This window comes from Thermomyces lanuginosus (assembly GCF_041956635.1).
Source record: "Thermomyces lanuginosus strain ATCC 200065 unplaced genomic scaffold VTN49scaffold_28, whole genome shotgun sequence".
Lineage (NCBI taxonomy): Eukaryota > Fungi > Ascomycota > Eurotiomycetes > Eurotiales > Trichocomaceae > Thermomyces > Thermomyces lanuginosus.
Genome location: NW_027192362.1, coordinates 576,172 through 603,989, shown reverse-complemented (window position 1 = coordinate 603,989; position 27,818 = coordinate 576,172). Strand labels below are relative to the sequence as shown.

General features: G+C 48.6%; 5 protein-coding genes across 5 annotated transcripts; 4 read left to right on the top strand and 1 right to left on the bottom strand.

The window, feature by feature from the left end:
• Window positions 1-2,084: 2,084 nt before the first annotated feature.
• Window positions 2,085-3,767, top strand: VTN49DRAFT_3333 (uncharacterized protein; the record flags this gene model as incomplete). Its single annotated transcript, XM_069411158.1, has 6 exons — window positions 2,085-2,137; window positions 2,187-2,241; window positions 2,299-2,385; window positions 2,435-2,794; window positions 2,861-3,429; window positions 3,494-3,767. The coding sequence occupies 6 exons, from the start codon at window positions 2,085-2,087 to the stop codon at window positions 3,765-3,767; spliced, it is 1,398 nt and encodes a 465-aa protein (XP_069268611.1).
• Window positions 3,768-12,541: 8,774 nt separating this feature from the next.
• VTN49DRAFT_3332 (uncharacterized protein) lies at window positions 12,542-14,227 on the top strand (the record flags this gene model as incomplete). Its single annotated transcript, XM_069411157.1, has 4 exons — window positions 12,542-12,573; window positions 13,417-13,525; window positions 13,585-14,015; window positions 14,071-14,227. 4 exons carry the CDS (start codon window positions 12,542-12,544, stop codon window positions 14,225-14,227), a joined length of 729 nt encoding a protein of 242 aa, XP_069268610.1.
• Window positions 14,228-23,157: 8,930 nt separating this feature from the next.
• VTN49DRAFT_3331 (uncharacterized protein) lies at window positions 23,158-23,895 on the top strand (the record flags this gene model as incomplete). The annotated part of the gene is made up of 3 exons (XM_069411156.1): window positions 23,158-23,305; window positions 23,370-23,663; window positions 23,735-23,895. The coding sequence occupies 3 exons, from the start codon at window positions 23,158-23,160 to the stop codon at window positions 23,893-23,895; spliced, it is 603 nt and encodes a 200-aa protein (XP_069268609.1).
• Window positions 23,896-24,207: 312 nt separating this feature from the next.
• VTN49DRAFT_3330 (uncharacterized protein) lies at window positions 24,208-25,937 on the bottom strand (the record flags this gene model as incomplete). Its single annotated transcript, XM_069411155.1, has 5 exons — window positions 24,208-24,702; window positions 24,757-24,909; window positions 24,963-25,418; window positions 25,473-25,709; window positions 25,770-25,937. 5 exons carry the CDS (start codon window positions 25,935-25,937, stop codon window positions 24,208-24,210), a joined length of 1,509 nt encoding a protein of 502 aa, XP_069268608.1.
• A 397-nt stretch (window positions 25,938-26,334) lies between these two features.
• VTN49DRAFT_3329 (uncharacterized protein) lies at window positions 26,335-27,800 on the top strand (the record flags this gene model as incomplete). The annotated part of the gene is made up of 3 exons (XM_069411153.1): window positions 26,335-26,635; window positions 26,689-26,850; window positions 26,905-27,800. The coding sequence occupies 3 exons, from the start codon at window positions 26,335-26,337 to the stop codon at window positions 27,798-27,800; spliced, it is 1,359 nt and encodes a 452-aa protein (XP_069268607.1).
• Window positions 27,801-27,818: the final 18 nt, after the last annotated feature.

Genomic DNA, 27,818 nt, shown 5'->3' with positions numbered 1-27,818 from the left:
CCTCGACTCTCCGCGGGTACCACGGCTTTGAACCTACCACTTATTAGGTTGATTAGACGCAACGCCTCGGAACGCACCACAGTGTGGCAAGAGTGAAGTCCTAGCCTGTTTCCGAGAAGCAGAGCGCATCATCTTTTAATGCCTTTGAGTATTTGACAGTAGTTAAAACATTCCCTGGCAAAATTGCTTGGCAGTTATCACGATACAGGCACAATCCCTAATTCTTGCAATCTTCTGAATGAATTATATTGCAGTATCTTTGGCGAATTATGATAGTTGATTGCGACGCACACAGAGCAAAGTTTCCTGCCCGGTGGCCCACGGCTTTACATCATACGCGGCAAGTCAATCTCACGTGAACTAATGGCAGAGTAGTTACCTGTCATTGGTGCTGTCCGAGAATCGCCGGGCTACCGATCTATAATCATAAAAAGGCTACTATGGGATATTGTGAGATTGTCGGGTGGACTCCCAGGACCATGGTAATGATTTACCCGAGACGTGAATTCAGTTTAAGAAGTCCAAACCTCGGCTAGCTCTCATATGGATACAATCCTGAGGAGAGAATCTCTGTACTTGACATGACTTCCTCACGGACTAGAGAGGGAGAGGACCGACAAGCTCATCATTTTGTGCACGCTTCATGAATCGTTGGCCATTATCATTTAGGCTCGTAACTGCGAAGTTTCGCACAGATATGCATGCTGCAACTATAAAAGAGTGGGATCATGTACCTCGAAAAAAAATTTCCCTTTGTTTCATTCCCTCGCCTAACAGAGCTAGCACTATGTCAAGACCTTCCAACCAGCAACCCTGTTCCAATATCGAGCGCTCCTGACAATTCAAGAGCCTTAATCTTTGATAGCCATCAGAAAGATCGCATGGCGTGAATAATCCGCTGTTAAGGACCCTGAACAAAGGTCTAATTAATCGCCATATTCCTATAATCCAAATGATTAGCATAATAAAATTCTTTACGACCGTCAGGCTTGTCCGTTTGATCAGGGTAGATTCTATTTTTTCTGTTGTTCCAGGGATTGCTATAATTTCAACACATATCATACGCAAAATTTATAGAAGCATCAGTAAGGGTAGTGGCTAGCACAGGATTCACAGCTAACACAGCATTTTAACATATCGCAAACGAAACAAGGATAGACCAAACATGTTCATGAGCGTCTATTGTTGAAACTGCTCTTCATAGCAGTGCTATATCTATCCTGTCTCGGGCGATCTGCGCTCCAGAATCGTATCAACTTGTAATAGGAGTCAGGCCGTGCGTTTCCGATTCTCATTGAGCGGAAGGGATGTACAATGGTGCTAATATTAACCAACGGTATTACCCGATGGAACGAACATAATCCTGTCGGACCTGAAGTGGATCGAACTGGATTGCATGGCCAACCGATACTAAGAGAGAGGAGTATTTTTTAATGCGAGAGCAGTAACCAGTGAAGTTTTGCAGGCAAATCCTGGTAATCCCCAAACGCGTTTGAAATCTTTACATTTTCCAAGTGACAGTCCACTTATTAGGGACATTCCGCCTTCTAATTGATCGTAGCTAAGCCTGCAATATAGGCTAGAAAAATACTGAACCACAGGATGAATGGGGTGAGCAAAGAGCCATAAAAAGGTGATTGTCCTGGTAGGTATGAGTAATCCAACGAGCATTCTCTCATGATTCGAAAAGGCTATGTGGCAAAGTAATGATATTTTGACTTTTCATGGAAACTAGATCATATTATCGCACCAATAGAGTGTGTACTCAAATCGAGTCAATGACGAACGACTGGAATACATATTATCTAATCATGGGAATTCCGAAAGACCCCTTCAATTACAGGAAGCCTGTGCCTGAGATTAGAGTTTGCATCTTTCCCAAAAAGGATGTCCACGTCATATATTGTCGCGCCAAACCTCTTTTTGTCCCAGGTGATAGCCAGAGATCCGTTCTCCGCAGTGGAAACGGAACAGACTTAAAAGGAAATGAAGGGCCGTTCTCGCGGGGACATCCCTTGCGAGACGAGTTGTTTTTGTTTCCTCATTTGTGATTATATATATTTATTGCCTTTTCAACCACTACCATGTCCGGTGAAGAGCGTTCGTTTCGTTTCGAAACCTTACAAGTTCATGCTGGGTGCGTTTCTTCGAAAGGGTGGGGAGGAAGGGTCTGATGGACATTGAAGTCAATCGCCAGACAAGGCAACTAATGCGCGCGCTGTTCCCATCTATGCGTCGACAGTAAATGAAATCCAGTGGTTCTCGACTAGATTGCATGGAAATTAACCTCTGTACTAGTCATTTGTCTTCAATGACTCGGCCCATGGCGCAAGATTGTTTGGGCTAGAGGAAATGTCTGGCCACGTCTACTCACGAGTTTCAAATGTGTCTAGCCCTCAGTCAATGAGATCTATTAATGCTAATGGGGCTGTAGCCTACTGTGGAAGTCTTTGAGAATCGCATTGCCGCTCTCGAAAGCGGCGCCGCTGCCGTGGCAGCGTCCTCCGGACAAGCCGCACAATTCATGGTCTTCTCGGCTCTGGCGAATGCCGGTGACAACATTGTTTCTACGACTAACCTCTATGGTGGCTCGTACAACCAACTTAAGGTCTTCTTGCCTCGTCTTGGCATCCAGGCCAAGTTCGTTCTGACCGATAATCCCGAGGATTTTGCTGCGGCCATCGACGAGCGCACCAGGGCCGTTTTCATTGAAACGATTGGAAACCCGCGATTTAATGTTCCTGACTTTGAGGCCATTTCCAAAGTAGCCCATGTGAGGGGTGTTCCGCTTGTGGTACGTAACCTACCTGTGGAACTGGCGATTTCCCAGACAGCATTCGTCACTAATAAATCGGCAAAGGTTGACAACACGTTTGGTGCCGGTGGGTACTTTGTTCGCCCCATTGAGCACGGCGCCGATATTGTCGTCCACAGTGCGACGAAGTGGATCGGCGGCCATGGGACCACTATTGCTGGCGTTGTCGTCGACAGCGGCAAGTTCGATTGGGGGAAGCATAAAGCTCGGTTCCCGCAGCTCACCGAGCCATCGCAGGGTTACCATGGCCTCAACTTCTGGGAGAAGTTCGGTCCCATTAGCTTCGCCATGCGCGTGCGGCTTGAGATCCTTCGGGACATGGGGTCCTGCTTGAACCCATTCGGCGCTCAGCAGCTATTGCTGGGTTTGGAAACGCTCAGCCTGCGCATGGACCGCCATGCCGCCAATGCTCTGACGCTGGCGCGATGGCTTGAAAAGAATGAGAACGTGTCGTGGTTATCGTACCCCGGTCTGGAGAGCCATCCTACCCACGAAACGGCGAAAAAGTACCTCAAGCGGGGTTTCGGTGGCGTGCTGTCGTTTGGTGTTAAGGGCGGTGCCGCTGCCGGCAGAGAAGTAATTGATGGCTTCAAGCTGATCTCCAACCTTGCCAAGTAAGTGGGCTACAGTCATCAATCAGCTCGAGATCATTTACTGAATGCAACTGCCACTGTCCAGCGTTGGGGACTCGAAGACCCTTGCGATCCATCCCTGGAGTACGACCCATGAGCAACTGACGGACGACGAGCGTCTTGCATCTGGAGTGAAGGAAGATGGCATCCACATTTCTGTCGGTACGGAACACATTGATGATATTATTGCCGATTTTGAGCAGTCTTTTGCGCTGGCCAAGGCTGCTGGGATAATAGGTGCTGACACGGCTGAATTACCGAACCTCGCTGCTGAAGCCTCAGCAGCTGACCATGCAGCTGGCACCGCAGACCTTGTCTAAGAATTTAGCCAGATATATACGGAGTATGTAGATGAGAATGGGAATACGTTTGTGCCAGTGTTAGATTGCAAGGGGTATGGTGGATACCCAGGAGTATGAAGTACGCCGACTGAGACAGAAGACGTCGAGGATAATGTTTGAGATGTTGGAGCCACTGCCAAACCCCGGATATACGGATGAAAGACGAAGGGGATAATCGCTGTATTTAAGAAGACATGACCTCCAGATGAGAGCGAGGAGGATAAGTTCATTTTTGATTATCGTGCTCATACTTGTTCTTCACTACAACTTCGTTTTCTTTCCATCTTAAGTAGGCTCGCAACGTCGAAGTTTCGCACAGCCAGAAATGATTGACGGTTCATTGTAAAGATTTCATAATTCCACCTGTGCTCCAAAGGTGAGGCAATTTAGCAATGGCCTCGCTTTAATGCACGCAGGATATATTTTTAGTTTTCGCAATTGGTAGCATGACCAATAATAATGCTATTTTGTCTGTGCAGTCCGGAGAGGTCACATCTCACGTTCCCAAACACAATAGCTTCGCTGCTCGGAAAGTTCGACAGGCGAATAATTTTTACGACCTACATTGTACATTCTCCAAGCAGCTGCCAAATTACGGTATTTCAAGTTGCATTCGGAGGACCGTACACATTGCTATGAGTTCACCTTGTTCCGCGGATGGGATGATACATCAGGACACCAGTTCTCGACAACACTATGGATGCAATCAGTGTTTGACTAACCTGCGCAAAATTTCTCTCTGGAAATGGATCATGTACAGCGATCTCCCACCCAGCTTGTATCAGAAGTATATCCGATGTTCCGACAAAGCATTGATCACGTCTCAGTAAGCATTATCATGCTTCGGGGCGTCCACAATGCCCCCTTAGTCTAACAGGAGCACATGTTTACCCGACGAGTCTGGATTGTCCGCTGCAAGCCATCGACAGATGTACTAGCACTTTTTTGCAGCATGAACGAGGCACGTATCAAATACTATGATGCATATGATAAATAGAACATTTTTCCGCTTCATCCGTGGAGTTTTCATGTTAATATGCGAAACTTCGCCGTTACAAGCCTACTGAAGATAAAAGAAAGCGAAGTTGTAGCGAACAATCAAGGAAGTATGAGCACGATAATGAACTTGTCCCTGTCACACTCTTCTGGAGGCCATGTCTTTAGTACAGCGATTATCCCCGTCTTTCATCCGATATCCGGGGTTTGGTCGTGGCTCCAACTTAAACATTATTCTCGACGTCTGTCTCAGTCGGCGTACTTCATGCTCCTGGGTATCCACCATACCCCTTGCAAACTAACAGTTAAATAGGAACGCATGCATTCATTTTCGTAGCACAAAATGCCACACCCCATTCCTCTCAATATGAATATATCGTTCAAACTTCCACTAAAGACCAGGGCATGGTCAGCCCATCGTGCGGCAGATGCTCGACTTCCCTTGTACAGAAAGTGTAAAATAGATGACTATTGAACTACGGATGGCAGCAGGGGGGAAGGAGAATCATTTGAGCCGCAAGGATCGTGCGAAAATTTGCATTTGGAGTCCTACTGGAGATTATTCTGATGGCCATCAATAAAAAAAGAATGGGAAGAATCCTTTTTCTACAGAGACCGCAGATGTACAGAGCAATATTTAGACATCTTTGCACATCGCTCATAACCATCGAGATTTTTCATGATCAGCTCAGTATCCTTTCGGCATTTCATAATAATGCGCTTAGGTTCTATGATTTTCAAACAAGCCAGCAAATAGAGTGCAACTGCAACTCCAGCGGGAAAGTTCACAAGCCTTATATAACATTCACGCACGCTTTCCCGAGGATTATTATTACATTTAAATTTCGCGATTATCATCAAAAGCAATTCCCAAGAACGGTTGAAAACAAGAAAATCGATACCCAGCGATACCCCAGCTTGCCCACCTTTTGTAGCCAAGAGCTTAGCTCTAGCCGCCTTGATCAGTTAACTGGTTTGCTAGAGATTGATAGACTTTGTTCTGCCAGAGCCACCAGCGTGTCATCCCTGGACCACTAATAAGTGATTATGCCACCTGAAATCAAGCTGCCCCTTGCGCCGTATCGATCTAGAGCTTCCCTTGAAATCGAGAGGCAGTGAAAAAGCATGTGCTGAGGAGTATCTCTTGTTCGCTACGTATGGAAATCGTGTGATAAGCCAGGACTTCCCGCACTACGAAGCCTGCCAAAGACGATCTTACCCGTGCACAGCTGGTCTGTCAGTATCGGACTTCTGATCTGGTGTGCAATGCTTCTCTATGCCTGGGGAAGGCTGCAGATGGAGCTGCGTTCGCAGAGTTGCGACCTCTTTCCAATTAGATCCCCGTAACTGGTCACAGGGGCGGGAGAAGAGAGAGATCGGTGGGACAGTACGCCAAAGTCTCCAGGCTCGATCCGAGTGGCGCGAAAGGATCCACGTAGACTCCGAATGTTTCTTGCTGCTCTGAAGAGAGCTGAGCATCGGTGCATCTCTTGGGGGATGTGACAAATGTAGGCAGCGTATGATATGCTTTCCAATTACGGTGACCACGGCAAGGAACATGGATACTACATTATAATCTGTCGGCGTCATTTCAAAGGTCCAGTTATGAGTGAAAAACCAAGCGCGATGTCGATCGAACGAAAGCGCAAAATCACAATGCGTGTAAAGATATTGATTGCCTAAATTTGCAGCTTCCCATGATTAATTAGATTTTTGGTTTTACTTCCCCTTATTCTCTCCGTACGGGGGTAGAGGCTGCGTGGTGAGCCTTGTTCCTACTGGTGTCACCCATAAATCATTGAATCCGTATTTTGAAACAGGGACATAGGCTTACCGCGAAAATTGGAGATAATTGGGAACTGCACGCTATGTGAAGAAAATTGCGGCATTGTGCTCTTGTCCGCAAGGCAGTTGTTTGATCAATTGTCTATTTGAACCTGTGCTAAACTTTGCTATTACGAGCTTACTGAAGGTGGAGAAAGCGAAGTTGTAGCGAAGGACAATCAAGGAAATATGGGCACGATGATCAACTTGTTCCCCCTTCTCTCATCTGGAGGTCATGTCTTTATTACAGCGATTATCCCCGTCTTTCATCCGTATATCCGGGGTTTGGCAGTCGCTCCATCTCAAACATTATCCTCGTCTTCTGTCTCAGTCGGCGTACTTCATGCTCCTGGGTATCCACCCATACTCCTTGCAATCTAACAGAACAGACTCCGGAGAAATGAAATGACTGGCAAATAGTATTGTTCGCTTTGCGCGGCCTCCATAATTTTGCAGACAAAATGGATCATCTACAACACGAAAATGTCTCTGTTACAGCAGGAAATGAAAATTTTATTCAGTAAAATAAAAGTTCCTGTCTTGGCTGGCACTTAAACCTCGCACTACAAATTGTCTTCAAATTTATGAGCGGCAGTCTACCACGTTTTACATATTAATAGTACACGGAGTACTTACGCAGTTACGAGTCTACTGAAGGTGAAGGCAGAAGTTGATGGAAAATGGTCAATGAAATTTGAACACTGATGAGCTTGTTGTCTGCTCTTGCTCTCTTCTCTGTGCGGAAGTCATTGACTTAAATGCAGCGGTTCTCTCCTTCAGCCCGTTTCCTTTCATCCGACGGTTCGCCGAGGTTCGAACTCTCTCAGACCTAATTCTATACGCCCTCTTCCTCGGGTCAGTCATAACCATGGTACTGGGAACCCACCACTCCCCTGAAAATTTAATATATGGTATCTAATTTGCGTATGCCACACAACGCAAATTGCAAGATCAGCATTCTACTTCGATTCACGGTCCGTTCGGGCATCTCTATTCGAGCCATCGATCCTATAGCGAACATGGTTCTGATGAGCCACCTGCGAATAGGTTTCTAGAAAATCCATATATGCAAGTGGCAATTATGATTGTGAACCAAAGAGGGAAGAGTGAAACACAGGATCTTTGCCGGAACCTGTGCGAGACTAGGCAGTTACGAGCCTACCAAAGATGAATGAAAAAAAAAAAAAAATGAACAAAATGGACTTGCTTATTGTCTCTCTCTATTTTCTCGAGTCCGTGCGGGTATGTAAAAGTACAGCGGTTCTCCCAGCTTGAGATTTAGCCCGAGGTTCCCTTTATTTACACGTCTCCGGTCTTGGGTTCGGCGCATCATCACGTTCATATCCACCATGCCCCTGACAAATCTAACAGAATCTCAGTGGAACCTGGAACGGATGATACCAGCAAAGAGAAGAATTACTGGACGACTTCCGGACGGACTAGAGTGATCGTTGATTCCAGAACGTGAATCCGTTGTTCGATCATCAATAATGTCATTACGACGGTGCTCGTACAAAATTTGAGTTATTGCATACGGGAGAGTGTACTGGAATACCGTCACTGAAAATCGTGTGCAGGCAGCGCACGATCTATGGTGCATGACGGATTGTATAGAATCCTGGTTCTTCCCCGATATCAGGGATACGGTAGATGTGCTGCTGTATATCCAATCCATCAGCGGTAAACCCGAGTATTCTAAGCTTGTGTTGAATTCAGATGGATACATGTTAGATTGCAAAGGGGTATGGTGGATACCGAGAAGCATGAACTGCGCGCCGACTGAGACAGACGTCGAGGGTAATGTTTGAGATGTTGGAGCCACTGCCAAACCCCGGATATACGGATGAAAGACGAAGGGGATAATCGCTGTACTTGACCACCAGATGAGAGGAAAAAGAACAAGTTCATTATCGTGCTCATACTTCTTGATTGTTCTTCGCTACCACATTGCTTTCTCGTCACCTTCAGTAGACTCGTAACTAGGAAGTTTCACACAGCTTGGCAAATTTGTTTTGACCGCTTTTACAGGAGGAATGCCCAAATATTCCCAACAGTTATTATTTGTTACTCTAAGCAGTCTTTCGGCCATCCAGTCCATCTAGCTACGTGTAGGGGGAAAACCGTACAGGATTGCCGGTTTAAAAAACCCCAGGTCTGGGACATCTATGCCTACCTCTTGAGCGCAGCTCTAGCCGTCCTTGATCAGCTGGTCGACTAGACGAAACTGGTCGACTGTTTCGCCAAAGCCACCAGCGCATCGCCCTTTTGATCCCTGTGGGGTCGGTCAGGAGCCATCTAAAATCAAGCTGCGCCTTGAAATCGGGGGCATAAGCACATGTTGAGGCGTCTCTTCTCCTTTCTCTCAATGAGGGCAGATCCCCGTGTGTGAAATCCCGGAACGCCAGCCTTGTGAAGCCTGCCAAGTTGATTTTGCTCGTGGAACTCGGTGTATTGATGATTGGGCTTTGTGGAGTCCAGGGTGTAGTCAGAGGACCGATTTGTCTGGACTCTGGGGAAAGACTTCATCTTTTGAGGAGTTGGCGGTGCAGATGTTTCTTTGAAGGGGCCATGCCGGGGTCGCCTGTCCATTCCCGCACCCATGTCAAGGGGTTGGGGCGATTGAACCCAATGAACGCAATTTCTGCAGATTCTTGCCGCTCGGCCCAGTGTGCCCACAATCCTCTGGCAGCACCTCTCGATGAGCCGAGCAATGCCAGAGGCAGTTGTAATTTAACTGTGCCCTGGACTTCCTAGGACATCCGAGAAACCATTCAACTTACGGCAAATTCAACAAGTCCACGATATGATTGAGGGGAAACGTTTTCCAATCTGATCTCAATCTGGAGAAATTTGGTCGTCCGTCCCGTCAACTGCAATTCCATTTTTTGGGTTGCTTCCTCTTTTATTTGGGAAGCTGTACTGCATGAAAACAAGGGCGTATTTCCAACGCGTGCACGGTAGCATCGCAGAAGGTGTAAAGACCTGAGCGTGACGTATATAAACTGTATCCCATATACGACTATGTACGTATCCTTTCCCTTGGCCGTACAACGAGCCGGAAAAATCGTTGCTTCGCTTTTCGTCCAAGTTCGACCATTCATAAACTTTCGCCCATTTGCATTCCAATCTTTGACAAATAATGATTTGAATTGCTATCCCAGTCATCGGTGACATTCTATTATTGTCTGTAGCTCTTCATCCCAATATATATGTTCCATATTGAGAGAGAGCTCCCTCCTACTGTAGTAATATTATTTTACTGGCCTCAGAAAGGAGTTCCGTCCAGATATTGTAATTGATTTTATGCGTGGTACTGGTTACGTTTCAAAAAAAAAAAAAGTACCCTTTTTGTCTGTTTTCCTCGTGGCTGTCGACACCCTAGCCTTGGGTCCGCCTGCAGCTTTGGTATGCACGGTAGGGATTATATTCACTAAACAGATAGTCCGATCTGTTAGATTGTGGATATGGTGGATATTCGAGAGTATGACGGTTCCTTGTGACCATCTCTCGTATTGTGTCCACCTGAAAACAGGAGTCGGAACACCGGATATATGGATACAAGCTGGAGAATCACTGTACTTAAGATATGACTTCCTGATGGATGGACAATCATACTGCATCTTCTCACTTCTTTATTATTCACGAACACTACTTCACATTATCTCATTCAATCGTCGCTAGGTCGCTGGTAAGCTTGGAATTGTGAGTCCTCGAACACGATCCTTCATTTGCCACGCTCCTTTTCCGGGTTGGACCTGGCAGATCATATCACTCGTAAATGCCCGAAATCATTTATCAGGTTGCGAAAACTAGTGATCAAAGCTAATAATTAGAAAGAGAATTTCGACTCCAGAAAGCAGGAAATGGTACTAGTAATTGTATATTACATGCTATGCATATCTCTTTGGAGAGGCTCGATCTTTTTTGTCGGTACTGAACAATTACCAACAAAGGCTCTTAAGATGTGGTTATCAATCATGCCATTTATGTTTGAACTGTGAAATTGCAGTACGATGTGTGTGTGTTAGATTGCAAGGGGTATGGTGGATACCCAGGACTATGAAGTACACCGACTGACAGAGAAGACGTCGAGGATAATGTTTTGAGATGAAGCCACTGCCAGACCCCGGATATACGGATGAAAGACGGGGATAATCGCTGTACTTAAGACATGACCACCAGATGAGAGAAAAGAGAAGAACAAGTTCATTATCGTGCTCATACTTCTTGATTGTTCTTCGCTACCACATTGCTTTCTCGTCACCTTCAGTAGACTCGTAACTACGAAGTTTCGCACAGTGTGCTCCAGACTGTTAGGAAAACACCGACCCGAGACAAGTGGAGCACAAAAAAGCAACCCAGGTCTTTGAACCTCCCACGAATAGATATCAGCAAGACAAGCAATGGCGAATCTATATGTCATCTTTCGATGGCCAAGCTTTCCTGAGCGTCGAACGGTGGCTGATTGGAATGAATGGGACATAGTCTACAGAAATCAGTGCACGAAGCGAACAGTGCAAAAGGTACATATCTCCTCTCGAGGTACAGGAAGCTCGAAAGGCCAGGGAAATAGAGTTGCAAAGGATGCACGAGTTGGAAGCCTTGAGAAGATTAGAATGATTCTGGAGAAAAGGAAAGAGATCCGGAAAGTTGACAAAGCGGAGATCTCGCCTCCGATTACGAAACTTTCAAGGATCATAATCCACCGAGTGAAGGATATATGCGAACGGTGTTTGAAGACGAGTGATTCCGCAAATGGCAAGACATGACCTAGGTCTGCTTTGGGTGACTGCAGGCCCTGGTTGCGGAAAGTCTGTTCTGACACGAGCATTGATTGACGAACATCGTCTGTCCACGAATGGTACAACGTCAGCCAACTCTGTGTTATTTCTTTTGAAAGACAAGAGATGAGCGTCGCATATAATGCAATACTCCGTGCTCCGCCAGCTTTTCGGGCAAGATAGTGCTCGAAGATTGATCGAGCACTCATTTGCCAGTCACAAGGACTTCGGCAGAAGTCTGACACAGAACTTCCCTGAACTCTGGCGGATTCTAATGAAGTGCGTGAACTCTCCAGACGCTGGCGAGGTTGTTTGCGTCCTTGACGCCTTCGACGAATGCCACCTGGATAGCAGACAGCAGCTTATCAATAATGTATTCTACCTCCCAGATCTCTTGGGACTCCAATCTGCAGTCAGGGCTTCAAGTTCCTGATCACTAGTCGCCCACACTACTAGTAACCTGAAGGTATCTTTTCAGAGCTTCTCCAGCACCAGCACGTACACCCGTCTTGATAGTGATGACAAGGCAGTACAGATCAACAGCAAGATCAACTTGATTATTGACGCGAGAATGGAAGAAATCGCGTATGCTTTTGGGGAGTGAGACCATCTGAAAATTGCAAGGCGACCGAAAAGCACGGAACATCGCACTTATCTCTGCTTCAACCTCATGTTCGGCATCATCAGGAGACCGAATGAATATGGCAAACGGGGGAATCTCAAAGCACTCCTTACCGGTTTGCCAGCCGAGACCTCAACAGCATACGAGGGAATTTTGAACAGAACTATGCGAAACTTCGCCGTTACGAGCCTACTAAAAATGAAAAGAAAGCGAAGTTTTAGCGAAGAACAATCAAGAAAGTATGAGCACGATGATGAACTTGTTCCGATCACACTCTTCTGGAGGCCATGTCTTCTTAAATACAGCGATTATCCCCTTCGTCTTTCATCCGTATATCCGGGGGTTGGCCGTGGCTCCAACTTCTCAAACATTATTCTCGAAGTCTTCTGTCTCAGTCGGCGTACTTCATGCTCCTGGGTATCCACCATACCCTTTGCAATCTAACAAGAACCCAAGACGAACTCTAGCCAAGGTTCTGCTTCAGATCGTCCTGGCAGCAGTACGACCCTTTGACTCTTGATGAGGCCAACATGGCCCTGACGCTAGCTCTCCAGAAGGAACAGTATGCGGGCTCATCATCGTCCATGATTCAAAGCTGGACCTTATCCATCAGATTGCAAGGGAGTCCTTGACCATCCAGAAGGGCAGCTGGCAAGGTGAGTAGGTTTGTTGAAGCCACACAGTAAGATGTCAGTGATATTCCTGGGTTACTTGTCATTGCTGGGCTCACAGGAGCCCGTCTGGAAAAACAAGGCCATATTTCCTTTTGCGCAGTACACTGCAAAATACTGGTTGAACCATGCGAAGCTTGCCCAAAAGAAGAGGAAGTACAGGGGAGAATCTTAAATTTTCTCCTTCAATAGCGACAGGCTCACAGGATATGGGGCGATCTCTTTGGACCCTAACTACCCCTAGATCAAACCTGCTCTCTTTTGGCCAGATAGCGGACCCAGTGTGCTACGCATCCTAAGCTGGCCTCCGGCGCACTGTTGAATTATTGATAGATAAGGAGATGACGTCAACTTAAGGTGGAGACTATGGCAACGCTCTCCAGGCTGCTTCTTCCAAGGGCAACACGGAAGTGGTTCGTCTTCCGTTGGATAGAAGCGCCGACGCTTTGCGCACAATGTGGCCTCAGCAGTGCTCATCAGATCGCTTCAGCAAAGGGTCATACACATGTTGGCGGCTTCTTTGGAGAGGTGGGCCGATATCATTGGACAAAACAGCTCTCATGGTACCGCCCTCCACGCTGCTTCCGTTGCCGGAAACAAAGAGGTGGTCCGACTATTGTCGTAATTGTCGGCAAGAAACGCCGATATTAATGCAGTAGGGGCCACCATGGTAATGCGCCCCAAGCTGCTGTCGCTGGAGGTCATAAAGAACTGGTGTAGCTACTGTTAGGAAGAGGTGTCGATGTCCGTGCATTTGGCGGCGTCTATGGCACCACCCTCCATGCTGCTTCTACCGAAGGCCATAAGGAAATCGTGGAGCTCCGGTTGGAGAAAGGCGTCGAGGTCCATGCAAAAGGTGGTTCTGGCGGTGCTCTTGAAATTGCCTCGGAAAAGGGACAAAGGAAGTGGTTCAGCTGCCGCTGGGGGGAGGCGATGATGTCAAATTGCAACGCAACTTTCATGACAATGCACTCCAGGCCGCTTCTGTTGCGGGTCATAAGGAAACTGTGCGGCTATTGTTGGAGAGTGGGCCCAATATTCAAGGACGAGGCGGCCGTTATGACACAGTTCTTCAGACTGCTTGTGCCGAAGGCTGCGATAATATTGTCCGTCAACTTCTGGATATGGGTGCCGACATCAATGTCCAAGGCAGCCATCATGGCAATACTCTTCAAGCTGCTTCTGCCGGCTGCCACAAGGATCTGGTGCAGTTGCTGTTGAGAAAGGGAGCTGACGTCCATGCGCAAGGTGGTCTCTGCGGCAGTGCCGTCCAGTCTGCCTCTGCTGGAGGCCACACGGAGGTAGTGCAGCGATTGATAGAGAGAGGACTGATGTCAATTCACGAGGCGGTCTCTCCATGGCAATGCTCTCTGAGCTGCTTCTGGTAGAGGCCACAAAGAGTTGGTGAAGGTGCTGTTAGAGAAAGCTGCAGATGTCAATGCAGGAGGTGGCTACAATCAAAGTGCTCCTCAGGCTGCTTGTAACATGGGTTTCCAGGAGGTTTTGCAGCTGCTTTTTAAGAATGGGGCTCGCATGGTTCCCTAATTGTTTCATTCCGATAACCGGTCGGATAATTATCCAATGTATAACCTTGATATTGGTTGTATCCATTGGAGACTTCGATCCGGGCTGGCGACCTCAGCGAACATTGCCGCTAACGGACCTTGGCAGTTTCCTTGGAATGTACACTAATGAAAGCTTGACGGAGCTATGCATGATATTCAGGAGAGCGTACATGTCTCATTCCACCTGCGATGGACTAGGTCCTACTTTCGATGATTGGTGGTTCGACAGGATACTCCTTCAGTATCGGCATACCTCACCCAAACGACCATATTTGATTCTCTCATGGTCGAAGGAAGGCACAATGCAGGACCAAACTTACCTCACGTTGTAGCTCGCCACGAACAGAAACAGGCTTCGAGAAAAAGGGGAAGAGATGTGTGTTAAGGGAAGGACCAGACGGTACGACACGCACCGATTCTCCAGGAAGCTCTGCGGCTCGACTCTGGCTCTGTGCCTATGCCAAGGATAGAGTTGTTTTGCCCTGGACATCGTTGACTGCTCTCGGTTCCGCAGACTTTATGTGAACGTTCCCGAATTTTAGACAATGGGTCACTGAGTATCCAGTGTCGGTTTCAGAACCGTATGATGGTCTCTTAAGCCCATAATTAGGCACCAGCTCCTCTCTTTCACAAAGAATGGAACGAACAAACAAGGACTGGGATAATCCCGTCCGAGAGATGAATTGATAACGGAGTTCCTGTAAAGAAACCTGGTATTCCATACTTTCGAAAGAGAGGGAATGACAATGCATTGTGTCCGAGTTTGCTGGAATTTGAAAGGAACAGGTACGGAGTACAGGAACAGTGATAACCATCCTGGGATTGCGGAAGCATGGTCAAGAACTTCCTTTTCGGTGGGCCATAGATGAGCCAAAGTACCTATGCAATGCATGGGCGTCATCCGATTAAGGGTCGGAGCAGTCGAGATGTTGCTTGGAATCTTTATCTTGTCCAAGAATTCATGCTTTTTGCTATGATTGGCGAGATCCGGACAAGCCCTAATATCGGTACTCAACAGCCACTGTCTCTATACCTGATATTTCCGCGCGACTTTACCTGACAAGTCGGAGAGACTTGAGAGGCTGTAATCTGTAAAAACGCAAGAGGGGCTTACATATCACAAACAAATAGAAATATAAGCGAGCCGTTCTCGTTTCTTAACTCTATTTCACTCTTCCACAGTCCATGTTCGGTTCCGCGAGGCTATCTTGGTCCACAGCAAAAGTCCCTCTCCGACCATCGGGTTAACAGTAAATGCTGTAGACTCATTGCAAGAGTTTGACAACGATACCAATGTACGACGACGGTGGAGAAGCTTCTTAAGCCCTAGTGACCCCGATGAGCTGTGCCATCGGTTCATATTAGGATGCAGAAGGCGGTGGTGCTATAGACATCGTGAGGAGATGCCAGTTGCAATCGTCCACATGCGTCAACGATCTGATTGTTGTCTCTCAAAGTCGCCAGCAATGCCAATTGGGCTACTATTACCTTGGGTGGAATAGTTGACGACCAGCATCCCCATTAACCGACTTAGACAGCTGTCCAGCACACTCAAGTTGATCATTGACGAACTGATCAGAATATTTCGCCTCGACCACACTCGCTACGTCCGGCAACGCAGCTCTTCGAGCACGTAATCATTGACGTTGCACCTGGGGCAGTTGTAGCCTTGGTTTGACTGACAGGATTTGCTCCGCTTTCGTCCTAGCAGGGTTGGCAAACTGGCTTTGAAATGGTAAGGAGAAAGAGTTGGACGCCGGCGAGATCGGAATATTTTCCTTGCCTGGTGAGGAGAGTCCCGAATTCTTCACCGCGAGACAGGTTAAAGTCAGCCACCTGGTTTCCAGCTTGCGTTCGAACTCCTTAAGATGAGCTTTCCAATTGAGTTTCTTGGGCCGGCCGCAACCTAACGCGTGTAGGGATCTCCATGTTCTGAAACAGTGACTCCCAAGGGTTGTACGAGTTTCGAACATCCTGTTTCAAACCACAAAGGCCCCCAACAAAGCTGCCAGACATGAACTTTCACTCCTGGCGGCGGTTCTATGTAGATTGGTTCTTTCAGCTTCAACCCCCGTGTAAACACTGTTATCAACTTGACGTGCTTCAAGGTCCTCGAGAGGGGTTATTGCAAGCTAATTCCAGAGGAAATCAGCCCGCATTGTTGGCAGGAAAGTCTTACTGAAATTGATCCCGTACAAAAAGACTGAAGTCACACGCGACGATCCATAAAGTTCAGACCAGAGATAAGCTCTTCCGAACATCCTTGGTGCGAATATATATACGGCTCCTTTCGACAAGCGTGTGCTGGAGTCATATCAAGGCCAAGGGAAAGCCAGATGCTCCACCCTTATATATATATATATCTGTAGCAGAGAAAGGTCCGCCTCGCGGTGCTTTCTGCACAGGCGGAGGAAAATTCCGGGCTTTATGTCGCCATCCTGTTTATCTAACCCTAAACCCCAATATCGTCTACCAGGCCGCGACGTCCGCAACTGCCCCACGACATTCGCTGAGAGCCCAAACAGATCACGACTACGCCAGTTATTCGATCTTTCAAATACCGATGCAAGACAGCAACCCATATGCTGCCTCGCTTCCACTGGCATTCGATTCAAACAGATGGACTCAAACACAACGACGGGGTCGACATTGAGTAGCTCCTCGCTATCAAGGAGCAGAGCCCGATGAGCCACAGTTGGTGTCTTTTGCAACATTTCCGGCCAATCAGTAACTATAGCTCGGCTTTTGGGCGCAAAATGGATGTTCTAGCACCGGAGTTCAGTCAATTTACCCCCCTGAGCATCGGGACAACTTGTGCCGATGTCTTCGGATTCGGCGGGATCACCTGGCATATCCAACGTCTCAGGACGGGACCGTAAGGTGCTGAAAGAGTTGCGGTCCCAGCAATGTGCCCAATGGCTCTGGAATCTGGTATCTACCGCCGTCCTCACGAGCGTTTGAAAGCCGTCACCCTCGTTATTACAACATTGAGTCTCAGTGTTTTGGGTGGCAGTCCCTGCCAATTTACCCTTGCTGGCCTTGGTGCGTGGCTTGATCTTGCTCGAATGTGCCGGCTTTCTTCCCGGCCATTTGAGTAACCTGTTGATTTGAGGACTTAAGCGAGGATGTAGCGTTCAGATGCAAGATGGGCCGCAAAGTTTTGTTATTGACATGTCAGATCGACGGCCGGCGACGTCGGTTCGGCCAATTATATTGTCTACATACGAGCCTTGACATAGCTAATGCTTGCGAGCTGGCCGATCTCGAATGATGCGGATGCCGAGGAACCTTTGACCGCACCCATAGAACGCAGTTGTGTACCAGGTCCAAGGCGCCCTGGGTGGTGATCCCGCTCGAAGTCGTGCATCTTGTGGAAAATCTAGAAGATGTCGTCGACGTCGAAGAGGATAAACACCGGACCGTTGGGGTAAACACACGCATTATCGGTTTGGGATTCTGGTCATATTTGAGCAACTGAACAATTATATAACAATTCTGTCCCTGCGTTGTCCGGGAGGAAGCCGATATGCATCTTATCGGTGACCTGAGTCAGGTGCCACAATATTGAGGCGCCGCAGCAACAGTTCCATGTGGTCAACATATCCACATGTAGTATCAAGGTTGTAGCTGGTTGTCTCTGAGCCGGCCAAAGCTCACATATCCAGTTGGCGTCGCGGCATCGCTGTCCAAGTTCCTTCCATAACTCGGAGGGAATTTTCGGTTCCGGAACATGGGCCGTTGATGCCAGGGAGACATGACTGGAAATAATGTCACAGGTTTCGAAAGCGCGTTTTCACAAGCCCTTGAGTCGCTTGAAGGACTGAGTTTCAATTTCCAGTCTCCTATCAATGGCCTTGTGCTTTCCGGCATCGGGGAGACCGGTCAATGAGGGCCTCGATGTCTGCATTAACAACGACTTCTGCGAAGACGCTAGAATTTCCTCGACTTTCCACTGCGAATACTTGTTGATGCAAATCGATCCCGGTCGTCAAGGTCTGTATCAGTCGAAAGTTTCTCGTAGATCGCGATCTCGAACTGAGTTGGCGTCTCGGGGAAAATCTCCTGCTTGATCTACTGCTTAGACTTTGTGTAGGGCGGAATGTCTCCGGCTTTTCTGAGTGCGAAAGGTTGATAGAGTGGTAGGAGTCTTAGGAGCAACCCCAGGTCTCAACCTTGCTATGACTGTTCGCTCTCTCCTCGTTGATGAGGGAATTCACGGTTTAGCTATTCTCGGCCCAAATGTGTTCAATATCGAACAGTTGAGACAAGACTCGGTTTTCTTATAGGAGGATACAGAAGAACCGAAAGCCCCAATGAATTTCCACACTATATAGGCCGGCATGATCCTTGGAGCGTTGCGGTATATGGTGAATGATGCGAGTTCCAGGTAGCAGCAGAGTTATTCTACTGGCCATCTCACTCCATCCATCATATTCTGCTGTAGGCACAACGTAAGAGCAACCAAAATAGTCTTGTCTGTCTCTTCTCAGGCAGCTGTAAGCATGATGGTCATGACCTTCAGGGCAAGGACCTCCTGCACTCCGTTCATCACTGTCCGGAACTGGATTTCCCGAACGTTTCAAAAGCGTGTTTTCTCATCGATTAAGTTGGCGAGCATGGCCGAAGATAGATATACCGCATTCCGAGCCAAATATTCCATAGGGTGCAGGCGATTTTGCCCCGGTATCCGATCGTCCCATTTCATTCCGGCCTCGGGAGCCAAGTCAATGCCACCCAAAATCGATCCCACTTTAGGTTTGGATGCAAGATATTGTGTTGATCCTCGGCAGACTCGGTACCAGACGTTTTACCAAATCCGCAACCATGAATCTGATCTGCAATACTGCTGCTATTGCCCGACGAGAAGTCGAACGAGTGATCCTTCCTTGACCATCAGTAATCTTCCTCGTCCAACTCACCCTCGTAGTCCGATTTCTTCTCTTGTGTGTCTAATTCTTCAACCTTCTTTCCTTGCAAGCGCCATTACCTGGTGGCGACAGACGCGAATGTTATTCTCGACGCCTATTCCCAGTAGAATCTCACTGATCAAAGCTAAACCATGACTACCAGCCCTCAAAATCATCTGTAATTAAAAGGCTTCTGATGAACGGCTTTCAGGACCAGGCGGATCAGAGTTTTCGGGTGGCCATGATCGGTGTTGCAGGAAGTAGGAACCCTTTTACACTTCCATCAATATGCCATGCTGATAGTCTACTCCCGTACGGCGACCAGCCTGTCATATTCGTCTTTCTAATCCTTGTTCAGTAACGTGTCCTTGCCTGCCGCATAAAATCCACGATCTTGTAAAATCGACATCAGGCACCCGGACATCCTCGCGTTCATTCGCAGATTCTTGGATCAATGAAACATTAGGGGGTGCGGCAAGTTAGTGTGGTCAGCAAGTGCATGGATGAGTTTGTATTTTCCCGCGCAAAGCATGCTCCATCCCTGTTTGTCCAGACCGTGTGCCGTTCATGCACACACTCGAGGATATCTTATTTGCTCGATTGAAGTGTGGATGGGGCCCACAAGATCATGTTGCAATCGTCGACGAGTCGTAGTTCGTGAATTCGGAGATCTTGCGGAGTACAGATCTCGATGAGTTCCAAGCTACAGAAAAGAAACGGGATCCGCGATATTGGGGATTTTTGTGGGTTTCCAGTAGGTACTGCGGTGCCGACTCGTTGTCATTGAACGCTATGTGATAGTCCGCCCTGACAATGAAGCCAGATAATCAGCCCACAATGGAAGCCGAGACTGCCTTCTGGCGCATGATATGTGTGAGGAAGTCTCGAGATACGTGATCGAATACCTTTGACATGTCTAAGGGCAAAGGATAGACCACTCCTCTCCCAGTCCATGCTGCTGGAATTGGTGCTGTTGGCAAGTCCAGCGCTGCATCGGCCAGGCGACCTCTTCTAGCTCCCATGTGACGTTCGGGAAGGAACTGGTACGATTCCGCAAGGTCCTGGAATACCGCACCATGACCGTTTCCATTCTCTTAATCAGCGCTGTTGAGTAGCCCAATCGGCCTCCAGGATTTCGGCTTACGGTAGGCATCTTTTCGTAGTTTTCTAATCGCGACTGTGTTTCGTGAGAATGAATTGGCAAGTGCTGCCAGTCTCACGTGCTTGCCGGCCGCTCGACTTCCTCATAGCCAACAAGATGCCTGCCATTGTCAGGCTGACATACAGGTAGAATTGCTGTTTAACTCATCTCACCGGTTTGAAGTTGCAATGGAGAAAAATGGGTGATATCGAGGACTTTGAAGAATCTCTGAAACCCTCACTGAGTGAGAGGTAGTTTCTGCAGTTCGGCATGAAGCTGCAAACTCAACAACTGCAATATGTTTTTGGGTGCCCGGTGTCCTTTTATGATGTCCCATGTGGGAACCAGCTCGTTGTTATTTTGACGACAAAGGTCACCCCTCTGCTACAGTGTATTTTGGTATGCTCGCAGTGGTGTCGATTGTTGGTAAACCCTAATAAGCGAGGAAGCTGTTCCAAGAGCGGAAGTTGGCCTTCTTGGTACCGCGAGAGTTTACAACTCCGCACGCAAATCAATGTTTAAGCGTGTTTACGATTAGCAAGAGCCGTTTTGCAGGCGTGTTATGATGGTGGCGCACCAAGGGACAGGCCATCTCTAAGAAACACATGGCCACGTCCATGCAGCCGGCAGATTCCCTTATATAGATATACGCAAGATAGTCAGATGAAAATACCCGGCTGCCTCCTAGAAGATTATTAAATTCTTTGCTTTTCAGGTGGAAATAGAACCACTATGCCGCCTTTGATCCGTAACGTCATCCTGAAGTTCCATATTCGCACATCATATGGACGGGAGAGGGGCTCCAACGTTCACCTCCAACATGCCAAACAAATGGCCTTCAGAGGGGTCAATTGAACCCGTCTAGCGGGAAAGGTTCCTTGAGCGGCTCTTACCTCTACTATTGGAGCTTCATGGCAAGTGTTGTGTGAAAACTCTCAGCTTGTTCACCGAAACGAAGATCTTGAACGTCCCAGGTCGACATTGCATGTCCATCTACAATCGAAGCCTCGAGTATGAGGAGATCCTTTGACAATAGTATGTTGGCACCATCAGCTCAGCTGTTTTTTATGCTCCCATCGATGAGAATTTCAAGCATGGTTTTCGTTATATATATATATATATATATAGCCAGGATATCTCACTTCACGAAACGATATTCGATGGAGAGAACTGACGTTTGACACTCAGACGCCATTTGTCTAATGATGCAGTAAAGAGCTACGGGATGCGGTCGTAGATTCCGCACAGTCCCTGAACCTGAATACATAACATAGACTAGGATCAGGAAACTAAGTTATGCTTTGATAAGCCGTACTGGTACTGAGGCCCAGCAGTTCGGCGGAGAGAGGCAAGACTCATTTAACGGTTTCCTCTGCCACTTAAGCCGAGAATCTCGAGCTCTCCAGGGTGAGTAATCTAAGAACCATGGACCAGGAATTCATGTTTATGGCCACAAGAAGGCAGCTGTTAAAGAGGCACGGATCCCTCTTAGCTTAGCCTCGTCGCTGAGACAGGCTGAAGGTATGGCCATTTGACTTGCCCTTCCGATTTGCAATGAAGCATTGAAACCGGACTGGAGGTGGTGATACTCGGTCAACTGGCGTAGAGACATGAAGAGCCGCGTGGGAGGCTGGCAATCGAGGAAAATCAGATCGGCGGTCAAGTCGGAGCCGGAGGAAGATGCCGAACTAGGCATGGGAATCCGACGCCGCTGGATCTGTGGGCACGATCAAACCGAGGCTAGACGGAGACTCGGATTCCCGGTTAAAAAGTCCCTTTGGAAGTGGTAGTTGGCACCTCTACTGCATACGACTACACTGAGCCTCTGTGGGACGTGAGAACGTGCAATGCAGAGACTGATACATGTTCCGGGACATGGCGCATGGGAAGTAGACGATTCAGGGCTATGAGCACCGCGAATAGGATCATCCCAGAGTAAGGAAAGAATTCTGAATGAGAACAATAATGGGCACCCACGAGGACTTCTGAGCTCTGTCAACAGTCGTTTTCCTGTCGCTCCTTTGAAGGTTTAGTCAGTTGATGCCTGAGAGGGCAGTGTTCATCCAGATATCTATGCCTGTTACCTTGAGAGGCGAGATGAGAGAAATTACCCTATAAGATTCATCAACGATGACGCAACTTTATCAATCGTTCAGAGGTGCCCACGGCCAGAGTTGACCGCTGGGTCTTCCAGTCAATACTCGCCGGTCGAACGGGATCCCGCATTGCCATAAATGCATCATGGATTTAGGTGAGAATCCCCGTTTTTCCTGAGACGAGGGCTGTTTCTTTTCGACCTTGATGGTGTAGTCGAAAAGATAGTATCCCACACTCGGGGCGATCGACCAGTAGTAGCCACCACTATTGATGATCTGGATCTCGAAGCTCCGTTATAATGCGGCCTCTATAACGGGAGACGCTTTTCTGCTGTGTAATCTTAACGACCCTCGACGATGCACACAGTTTTCCCACTCCCAGCTCTAAGCTCTCCCCAGCCGACCTCCGCTTTCCGCTAAGAAACAGCCCTCCAGCGCTAAGATGATTGGCACTGCCATCGTGGCAACATGGGGTCGCTGGACGAACCATCTGAGTTCTTGTTATCTGATTGATAAACCACGGATTAGTCAACCGGAATCGACGTCATCGCTGGAGACCGATTTTCGGCAGTCGGGTGGCGTGCCAAGACCCGCTAACCTATTTTATCAGATCTGATTATCAAATGCCATCGGATCTAGGCCTAAGGAAGTAGTATCGGATTCGGGGTTCTCTCTCTCTCTCTTTCTCGGACTTCTTCTTCCTGCTTCGCCTCAGCAATTCTCTCTCATCGATCACCAACGTGCACATTGCAACTCCCAGTTCAACATGTTCCGACGCGCTCTCATCACTACCAGCCGCGGTCTTGCCCGACCCGCCACGGCCGCCGTCCGGCCAGCGATTTCTTCCAGCTCGACGCAAACAGCGCTGCCGGCACAGCAGGGCGTTGCGGCGCGAAGGCACTACCATGAGAAAGATAAGTAGCCCTCATTCATATCCTCCGTAACCGGGGATGATCCATACTGACGTTTTCCGTGCACTGCTCGACCATTACAACAACCCTCGTAACGTCGGGTCGATGTCCAAGAATGATGCCGACGTCGGCACCGGCCTCGTTGGCGCTCCGGCCTGCGGCGACGTCATGAAGCTGCAGATCCGCGTCGACCCCAAGACGCAGACCATCAGCGACGTCAAGTTCAAGACCTTTGGCTGCGGCAGTGCCATCGCCAGCTCGAGTTACTTGACCGAGTTGGTGCGGGGGATGACGTTGGAGGAGGCGAGCAAGATTCGTAACACGCAGATCGCCAAGGAATTGTGCCTGCCTCCGGTTAAGCGTATGTATCCCTTTTATCCGGCAGATTAAATAATGTGGGATGGGTTTACTGACGGTCGCGTCTGTCTACAGTGCACTGCTCCATGCTTGCCGAGGATGCCATCAAGTCTGCCATCTCCAACTACTACACAAAGAACCCCAAGGCCAAGCCAACGGATCTGTCTGGCACTTCGTCCACCATTGCAGATGTCAAGTCGGGTCAACAACAACAACAATCAGCCGCGAGTGCGTGAGTAGGAGGGTGATAACAAGGGGCAGCGATGGAATGAAGTGAGGAAGGCAAAAAAAAGTCAATTCAACACATGCCTAGTCCTTATAACTATGTGATTCTATGATTTCTCTTTATTATCTGTACGGGCGCAACTTGTGTCGGTTTTTTTGAAAGTCATGATGCATTGATTTGTTACAACTTTGTGAAATAGGAAACTTGCATTTCGTCCATGCCAAACTCCCCTCCTTTAAGTGACATTCCATTGAGTCGTAGACCATCTGCCTCTATCGAGAAGAAAAAAAAAAAGAACTAATGCTCAGGAAATAACTACCATCTATCGCAAGTCGCTCATCATATCCTCATCGAAATCAAAGTCCGTAATCTTGCCGGCTGCACCCCCGCCGTCCTTGGCAGCCTTCTCGCGCTTTTTCTGGTTCCGGCGCAGATACTCAATGTACTCTGTGCCCAGCTCCATCCTGTAATCACTGGCCCGGACGTATTTGGCAAGGTTATAGAGTTTCTCGCGTTCTTCGACGAGATGTTTTCGAAGGGTGTCCTCCAAGTCGGCTGCTGGCTTTGTGTCGGCGGCGCCGAACCGGACCATGGTCGACTCCGATCCTTGGGTCGAGTGTAGTAGGGTTGCGTTGAGCTCTCCCCGCGTCACGAGATTAATGACGGAACGCTCAACTTCCGCGACGTTGCCGGCAGCAAGGTGCGTCCGGTTTGCGATATCGGCTATGGTGAGAGCTGCAAAGGTAGACCCGAGTTTGAGCACAGAATGTTTCTGGAATGCACGAAGGACTTGCAACACAAGCCCGGTGTTATTATCCTGCAGGAATCAGCCTTCGATTCAAGGCAGAGACAGGAAAAGGTGATCGGATACCATTTGCCAGACGGATTGCCCAACTTCTGCCTCCGCTTTCAACGCGTTGTAATCGCCCGCCTTAAATGCCTCGGCAAGCGCATTATAAGGTCGGGCAAGAGACTTGTATAATTTTGCTGCGTGCGGAGACACAGCCTTGGGGAGTGGCGGCACCTGCATTCCGGAGTCAGCCTCGCGTTGCGGGACGGGTGTCTGATATAACATACAGAGCCCTTGTCCAATAGTTGGAACAAGACCCATTTCTTATATGCCTCCACCATGATCAGACTAACGGTGTTGACTGCCGGAGCTGAAATGGCTATGCTAAGGAAATGGAGTGCCTTGCCCCATTCCTTTAGCGCTCCATAAATCATACCTCCGTATAAGAAATACTTTAGGTATTCTCTGTGACCAAAGCTTCTTGTCAAGCCAGAGGAAACTGTGATATAGTTTGCGCTAATTTCATGGGATGCACACGGGATCGGTTCGGAGCGTTGTAGGAAGGCAACATCCGTATGCGTTGGGAAGAAGAAGACATCTTTGTCCAGTACTGGAAGAGCAAGCGAGTATGCTCTTGCCAGTAAACACAAGCGCGTGAGAATCACATGAGTCGACGTGAAAGTCGCACCGGTGGGATCAAGTCGCAGGATCGCATCTCTAATCGGACGAATTGCTACCAAGGGCTTGCGGATATCAGTATCATAGACAGCAACTCAGTGGCCCTGGGAGATGGGTACCTTGTTTGCCGACTCCGCTGCTTTGGCGAGCAGTTCCACCACGGTGCGCCATTGATTCCCCGCATATCTAACTTGCACTGGATCAAATGTTCCCAGAAACAAGCAAGCCCGTCGCCAAGGTGCACTGCCAGGATAGAAACCATCTGGTACGGCGTCGTTCGGCTTATTGCTCAGACCTATGATCTGATGATGGAAGACAAGAAGATATGACAGCGAGAATTTGGACGGGTCAAGTTGCTAAATCAATTAGCGTCAACGTCCGAATAGTGTGATCAGCCGTTGAGAGCAACAACGCACGTCTAGTAGGGACGACGCAGCTTCCGAGCTTCTGATATCAGCGGACAATGACTTGCTCAAGGATTTGACGAAGTTCTGTGCGCGCTCATGATAGAGCTTGTCGGTGAGGTTCTTGGACTCTTCTGGTGGAGGGGGAAATGACTGGAGCTTCCTCAAGACCTCTGTCATCTTGTAACGGAGAGAGAGACACGTTCACGATGGGAGACGACAACGAGCAGTCGACGAGGAGGAGGCCGAGAGAAAGGACTGAGAGGAAATCCTTTGCTATAGCTAGGCTTGGATTTGAACCTCACGGAAAATCCCTTGTGTGATTATCTTTGGAATTAACTGAAGCACTCTTAGAGAGCTTGTTCAGCCCCGAGTACTAGTAGCCTAGACGTTCAATGCCGCCTGCCACCTGGGCCGCCGTCAACTTGCGGGGAGCTCCAAGTGTCACGTGACGGCATACAGCCCCTCGCCGAAATCGGCAGTGAAGAGATCATTTTGAACATGAGCAAAGCCAGGTTGGTAGAGCAACTAAATAGTAAGAAGTCTTTTGAACGTTGCTACACCTGTAAGAGAAGAAATGTCTCTCACGGAGTCCTCTGCGGCCGAAATCGCCAAAAGCGCATCTCTAGCCTCAAAACGGCTGGCGACATTGTCCACTGATGCCCGCAACGGAGCTCTGACTGTCCTCCATGACGCGCTACTGAAGGAGAAGGATACAATTCTGCAAGCCAATGCGAGGGACGTTGAAGCAGCCAAGCAAGCGGCCGCCAATGGCGAACTCAGTCAGAGCGTTCTGAAGCGGCTGGATCTCTCTCGACCTGGGAAGTACGAGGACATGCTTACTGGGATATTGAGTGTACGCGATTTGGAAGACCCGAGTATGTGACGCCGGCTCCTAGGTTTTCGAGGTCGCATGCTTACCGCGGGATAGTTGGGAAGGTTACTTTGAGAACGCTGCTCGACGATGGACTTGTTTTGGAAAGGGTTACTTGCCCTCTGGGTGTTCTGTTGATCATCTTCGAGGCCCGGCCAGAGGTCATTGCGAATATTGCTGCGCTGGCGATCAAGTCTGGTAATGCTGCAATTCTGAAAGGTGGGTGCTGCTCGTCAGAAATGATGGATGGGCGTATACTAATTTGCGTACCAGGCGGCAAGGAATCCACGGAGTCGTTCACTACCATTGCCACGGTGATCTCGAATGCTTTAGCGAAGACGCAGATCCCCATCCCGTCGATTCAGCTAGTCAAGACACGAGACATCGTCGCCTCCCTTCTTGCTCAGGACTCCCTGATCGACTTGGTGATTCCCCGTGGATCTAATGACTTGGTTCGATACGTCAAGAATAACACTAAGATTCCCGTCCTGGGCCATGCTGACGGCCTCTGCGCGGCCTATATCCACTCCGATGCAGACATAAACACTGCGGTCAAGGTCATTGTTGACTCCAAGACCGATTACCCGGCCGCCTGCAATGCACTGGAGACACTTCTGGTCAACGAGGACGTACTCAACAGCGTCTTGCCCGCTGTAGCTCAAGCCTTGATAGCCAAAGGCGTGACGCTCAAGTGCGATACTGCGTCCAAGGCTGCTCTACAAAAGGCCTTGCCAGAATCCCAGGCTGCCTCGCTACAAGACTCCGCGGAAAGCGACTACGACAAGGAGTTCCTAGACCTGATCCTGGCCGTCAAGACCGTGCCGTCGGGTCCTTCGGCTCTCGAGTCCGCTATTTCGCATATCAACACCCACGGCTCCAAGCACACCGACGTTATCATCACCGAGTCTCGAGAAGCCGCCGAGACGTTCATGAGCGGCGTGGACAGCGCAGGTGTGTACTGGAACGCCTCGAGTCGCTTTGCGGATGGAATGAGATACGGGTTTGGTACAGAAGTCGGTATCAGCACGAACAAGATCCATAATCGGGGTCCGGTTGGGCTGGAAGGGTTGACCATCTACAAATATCTGATCCGTGGACAAGGGCATGCGGCGGCTGATTACTCTGCCGGAGGTGGGAAGACGTGGAAGCATCAACGATTGCCTCTGTAGGAGGCCATGGCCATTGAA